Here is a 6,551-nt window from a genome sequence, read left to right on the forward strand (position 1 = left end):
CACCTGCTGTGGGACGTGAGGAAGCGTAGCCTGGGGCTGCAGGAGCCCGGCCTGCTGCGGCGGCACTACCTGGGTGAGCGACCGACGGACCCTGCGTGGGGGGGGCCGAGGGGGCTCCTTTTGTCTCGGTGGGGGCGCCCCGCCCCCCCCAGCAGGGGTTGAGGAAGGCGCCGCGGGGGCTGGAGTCGGGCGGCGTCGGGGGGCGCGGCCGCGGGGCTCGCGTGAGTCGTAGGCAGAGTTGAGAGCAGCGCTTCTCGGCCTCTTTTTTGGGACCAGGACCCGTTTGGAAACGTCAATGGGCGGTCCCCAGCCGCTGCCCCACGGTCTTGACCCGCTGCCACCCAGCCCTCGTCCTCCGGAGTGTGGGGCCCCAAGCGGCCCTAGCCGGCAAGGGGAAACCTACGTTTTTCTCCTTTTAAGGAGGGTCCATTTTTAAAGTTTGTTCCTGACTCCGTTGTATATTCTTGCAACCTGCTTTTGGGTCACGATCCACGGGTTGAGAAACTCCGGATTAGATGGCCTCTGGAGATTCCTTCTTCCCACCTTGCTGCTCTATGAGTCTGTAGCTTGGTTCAAATGTTTGAAAGGCCCCAGGAGGAATCAGTCTGTTACACGGGTTTCTGTAAGCAGCGTGGCTTAGATTGGTTGGGACCCGAACGCACATTTGCCCCGTGGTGGGTGGGTGGGGCACATAAATCTTAGACTAGGTTCTGGCATTTTTAAATGGGTGTGTGTGTGTGTCAAGTGTGTGAACTTCTGTGCTGTTATGGGTATAGACCAGTTTTCAATCACTTACACCAGTAAAAGTGTAATATCTGTACCTGGCACATGAGTCTGAGCATTTTTAGGCTCTTGCATGCAACTGCCTGTGCTTTTATCAGCGATAGGCATTAGAGAGCCTCAACAGGATTTTTCTTTTTTGACGTGCATTTGCTTCTTTTTTTTGTTGGGTGGTTAAGATAAGTTTTTCGGTCCCCAGATCTCTCAAGCATGTATTGATGAGATTTTGGAGAAGCAGGATATTTGCAGCCGTGACTCCTTAGCTTTGTCGGTGGTGGGTTAGGGGATTAGGTCTGTGTTGTCAGGGTTGACAGGAGTCTGATGGAGAGTTCAGATTGTGGTTGTTTAGGATCATTTGCATAGGGATGACTGTATAAAATTGTATTGCCTGGTTGGGGTAAGAGTGATTTGGCCTTGGGCAGCTGGTTGGACTAGATGACTGTGGAGGAGGTCCCTTTTAGCTCTACTTCTCCATGAGTCTGTGTTCTCTGTGATTCTGAGCTTTATCAAGGGACAGCTCTAATACTAACTTGCATTTGCTGGCACATGTTTCTGGCACTGTACTGTTTTTTCTTTCTCATATTCCTCTAGTCCTATATGGGTATTTCTTCAGTAGAAACTAGGTTGAGATCAGAAGCTAACTTCAAGCAAGTCATTTTCAGGCAGTTTTCAGGTGGCACTGGGTTTTGGGTTGTACTGATTTAGACTGAATTGGAGATGAAAGCCTTCATAATAGCCCAATCTATCCCTCCTACCACTTTAATGTCCTACCAGCAGAATTTTTGTTCTAAGAATGGAAACAGGATGGTTTGACGTGTCAGTATAGTAATATTGTGGTAAGACATCAAGTCCTGTGGGGTTTTTTTTTAGTCTGTTTAAATTGGTTTAGATAGATAATCCAAAAAAGATGAGTTGCATTCCTGTTGCTTCCTGCTATTAAAAAACCCCCAAAACTCAGAGTAACCCATGTTAGCAGCACGTTTCCAAATTTAGTCTTGGTAAGGTGACAGGAAGATGAAGCTTACATTCAGTACTTTTATAATGTGATGAAGCTTTCATTTCAAGGCAGTGTTTCTCTGTACATGTTCATTTTATTGAAGGTTTGGAAGATGGGGAAAGGCGTATATTCTGCTCTTCTCAGACACATCCTATTAATTTTTAGTTACAGAACCGCTCGGTCTGAAAGTCTGGCAAAGGTTTGGCAATCAGGCAGTACCATACTACCATAGTCTTGTGGTTTTGAGTGACACATTCCAAACTTGTTTTGTCCTGAGCCCTGACAATTAGCGGACTGAACTGATAACAGACCTGATCTAACATGGGCCCGTAAATCCTTTTCGTATATTGCACAGGTGGAATCTGGGTTTTTCAGGAAACCAACTTTTTTTTTTTTAACAGTATTTCTAAATTGTTGCTTCCCTTTTGACATAAAAGTTTAGGCAGACTTCTGAAAGAGGGGCTGCCACAAAGACATGAGTGCATGTATGTGTTTAGATGTAGTGCCACCTGGAATGAGGTCAGTTTTTTAAAGAATCCTTCTGTAGTTTGATCCTATCATATCACTGCCATGACTTTGTCAGGATTTCCTGCTAGAGGTGCTGTCTCTTGGATAAGACATGACACTAAGGTCCTTATGACTTTCAGTGATTAAAAGTTCCCTTGGCACTTTTGCAACTGTAAGATATTGAATTATAGTATCTTAGACTGGTTCTTATTTGGTGAATTATACTCTGTTTCCTGAAATTTGCCATATCTAAAGGATACTATGTTTGTTCAGATCAAAAGGATTTGTTATTGCCCTATGGTATGGTCGTAGGAATGGTGGCACAATGTCAGTTGGCAATGAAACTCTGATCTCACACACACACATTTTAAAATATCAGTTTATGTAAAGCATTTTGGTCTCCTCAGAATGAAAGCCATAATGCTTAATGGAAACATTAGGGCTGTTGGTTGTGGCCCTGTGGGCCTAAGGACATAGGCAGACAGGTTCTTTGGGTAGATGTGGTATCTTTTATTAGACCTAAATAGTTGGAAACATTGTTCTTTGAATGCTTTCAGGCACAAACACCATTCTGAAGACTGACCCTTCTGTAAACATTACTTCTTATATAGAGAAGTAGCAGCAGTGTTGTGGGGGGGAGGGGGAAACCTTTTGTTTGTCAGAACCATCTCCCAGTATGAGGGTTTACTTGCTTTTCTTTGAGGGAGTTAGTCCTGCTGCTGAAGATAGACATTGTGAAGCACTTTTAGTTTATAATTGGCATTGCAGGTTATCACAGCAAATCCATTATTTTGAAATCTTTTACAAAGAAGAAAATGCTGCTGTTCTGTTATTCAAAATGATTGTAAATGTTGTGATGCATCATTTGGCACAAAAGAAGCTGAGCAAAATAAATCCTTTACAAACATTGTAAATCCTCTTTGCATGTTCTTTCCTACCTTTTTTCCTCCTGGGAATCTGGAATTTTTACGCTTGCCGACTTTTGTTGGTTTAGGTTTTGGGGCCATTTCATGAAACTTTAAGAAAAAAAGAAAACACTGAATAAATATTTCAGTTTTTTGTATTTGAAGGCATTGGTTTTTGTTTCTCAAAGTTGAACTTTTATTCTAAGCTCTTGTTTTGTTTGTCTTAGAATTAAAGAAGGTTGAAATCTGAATTTGCTGCTAGAATGCTGTATGCAACTGAATGCATTATGGTCAAGTTTGGTAATGTGCTGTCCACCAGGTATTAGAATCACATTTTGCAGAGCACTTTTGATTCTAAAAAACAGCAATGCTGCTCCAAGTAAAGTGAGCAAAGTGAAAATGCATGCAGAGTTCTGCTAAGAAACTGTACATTTCTAATGCTTCATTATATTTCACTCATTCATTCTAACAGCCAACAAAGGAAAAAAGCTTGTATGCACAGATTGTGTGAGCTCATTCTGTAAAGCATGGTAATAGCTGTCAGAAAACATACATAGTGCAAAGCTTTCATTGTTTGATTTTTGAGATTTTGATTCTGACAACTGGCCAACGGTGTACTTCAGTTGGTTAGCCAGGGAGAAAGCTATGACCTGTCTTTTTATATCCATAGATATAAATAGGATCTATAGGAAAGAGAAGGACTGACTAATCTACTTATATGCATGGTTATCTAGTCCTGTTTATGCAGTAGAACACCTGTGGTAAAAACTTGCCTATCTAACCTCCAGTTAACATTCCTAATTCAAAACTACCTATAAACAGGAAAACAGCTAATTCCTTAAGGTAAAAAGTAGTGTAAAAAAGCTTCAGTAGTCCTGGATGCGAAAAATAGTACAGAGCTAATAAAATGGACACTGGGAAAATTTACACTGAGGAGAGAATTGTTGGACTACAGGGTTGGACTGGCCCATGGTTTTCAGTCCTGTAGTATTGGAAATCATAGTATGGAGTGTAATGGGTCTGTGTAAACAGTTTTAACATAAACTGTTTCTAAAGTGTTTTCTAAATGTAACTTTTCAGTTCGGTTGCAATTTCTTGCTGTTACAGGCTATGGGAAATAATCACAGATCTTGCACCCTGTCTATTGTCTTTTATACTGGGTGCAATACATATAACTGATTTTTATTATCCTGAGCTATGTTGATTGATATCTCGCATGTCTCTGTATGTGTCTTTGTTAATAAATTTTTATCAGTATTTTTTTTTAATTTTTCACCTGAATTAAAAATCTGTTGGGCAGCAGGACATGCATCAGAGTGAGGAAAGAGGTGCATCATCGTGTTTTCTCTCTTGCATAATTCTGGCAAATTAACTGTGCTTTGGAAAAACAACACCTGTTATTGACTTGGTTTTGTGATTGTAAAGATCCAAATGATTGACTGCTATTTTAATGTGAACATAATGCAGTCAAAGAGCAGTAGAGCAATGTGATTTTTTTTTTTTTTTTATCAGTCTTTACAAGGGAAGAGATACTAACCTCAGGCATATTCTTTTCACTTAATAAAGCTAAGTCACTGTGACTGGTGTCAGAAAAGTAGGTCCTGGAACAGATTGACAAAATAAAAAACGAAGTCATTGGGACCTCTTCTTGTTCAGTCAAGAGTTGGAAGTGGATTTAAGGAAGGGGCCTGTGCTACAACATCTTGTCAAAAAAACCCCAACTTACTAAAATCAGTTAGTCTACCAGAAAATAAAAGGGTACGACATGTACTAACCTTTACAAAAAGGTGTGGGGGCTGATCCTGGCAGTTTCAGACCTACAGAGTTTATGCTAATACCAAGTAACCAGCTGAAATAATTAGACATTGTAATTTAAATGTTGGAATAACCTCATATGCAGTAATTGCTGCAGCTTTTATGAAAGATTGTGCCCACTTAACATCTGAATCATGGTAACAAGATAATGCATAAAGGAAATCTGCCAGTAAAATTTGAGCTTCCACTAAAAAAGCTATATTACAATATATTTGCAAAAGAGGAAAAAAATGAAGGTGGTGTCGGCAAGTTCACTTTGACATCTTCCAAATTGTCAGTATTTTGCTTGGCAGTATGCAGGATATACTTTGGCTCTTTCTCTCCATCCTTTTTCAAGAAGATGACAGTTTTCAAGAAAATAGATAAGTAGGTGTGGCTAAAAGTTGGATGAATTAAGTCAGAACATTTTAACTAGTAGTGCATTGCTAAGTCTAAAGATTGCCACCAAATATTACTGATTCGGGTACATGCGAAAGGATAACAAAATACGTAAGGGATGTAAGCCCCATGCTTCAAGAACTAAAGAATCCATTGAATTACTGAGGGCCAGGCTTTTTGGCAGGTATGCCAAAAGGTAAGCCCTGCACCCTCCTTAAGTGCTACTTCAATCCCCTTTCACTGGTTGATCTGTTTCTCTTTTCTCTGCTCCTTGCTGCCCTGTTCTCCCTGCTTGATCTGTTACTCGGCTGTCTGGTCCCTGCCCTATCTGTTGCTGTTCTCCCTGCTTCCTAAATACACAAAGGCTGCCTGTGGCTTTTGACAAACAAACATGCTGCAGGTTGACTACCCATACGTTAAATGATGAAAAAAATTCCCTTGTGGCATCATTATTGTCTTGCAGGGTAATAGGGCATCTATGGATTTTGTATGCATTGAGTAAAAAAACACTTAAAGACTGAGGGGAAAATAAATTCATTTTTAAGTTGCTATATTCTGTTGTTCTTTCCTCTCCTAGTCATTCTTACATCTTTAGCACCCTACTTTTCCTGTTTGTTTCAACCAGAATAATACAGTATTGCCAACCCCAGGCATTCAAAAATATGAGATCAAATACCCTAAAATAATTTAGAATTCTTATTTGCCTTCTAGTGTTTGAGCTTTTCTTTCCAACCCTGTTGACTAGGAACTTAATTTGTAAATGAGAAGGAAGAGTCTCATATTTCCATGTCCAGGAGATGGGTCTTTAAGTATCTTTACACTTGGGATTAAAATTATAAGTGTTACCAGCATTTTTAATACTTCTGCAGATCTAGGATCTTATTTCTTAGGTTCAGCTACTTGCACAAAACCAAGCCCCTTCCCACTTTGAAAGTTGAAAATAGGCTCCAGCTGCCTTTGGACAGGGCAGTTTTATATTGGTGTTTTTTGAATTTCTGTAGGTAGTGGAGATGAGTGATTTCCTAAGAATAGAGAATGTGCGACTTTTTCAAACCCTTTCCACTCATGCCTTCGTGAGTATAACTGCATGCGAATAAACCTTTCATTGAGGTTATTGTTTAAAAATGCAGCATTTTTATATGGGTTTAGTGGTATCCTTGTCTACCATA

At 40.5% G+C, this 6,551-nt stretch overlaps 1 protein-coding gene across 1 annotated transcript in view; it reads left to right on the forward strand.

The window, feature by feature from the left end:
* The window catches only part of DCAF6 (DDB1 and CUL4 associated factor 6), a gene marked incomplete at its 5' end in the record, with an annotated part of 184,359 nt that continues 177,808 nt past the window's right edge, over positions 1-6,551 (forward strand). Inside the window, one exon of the mRNA XM_019523908.1 lies at positions 1-73. Coding sequence (XP_019379453.1) covers positions 1-73 — 73 coding nt within the window. The remainder of the gene's footprint in view (positions 74-6,551) is intronic.

The sequence above is a fragment of the Gavialis gangeticus genome, unplaced genomic scaffold (genome assembly GCF_001723915.1).
Source record: "Gavialis gangeticus isolate Ggan-Ray unplaced genomic scaffold, GavGan_comp1, whole genome shotgun sequence".
NCBI lineage: Eukaryota > Metazoa > Chordata > Crocodylia > Gavialidae > Gavialis > Gavialis gangeticus.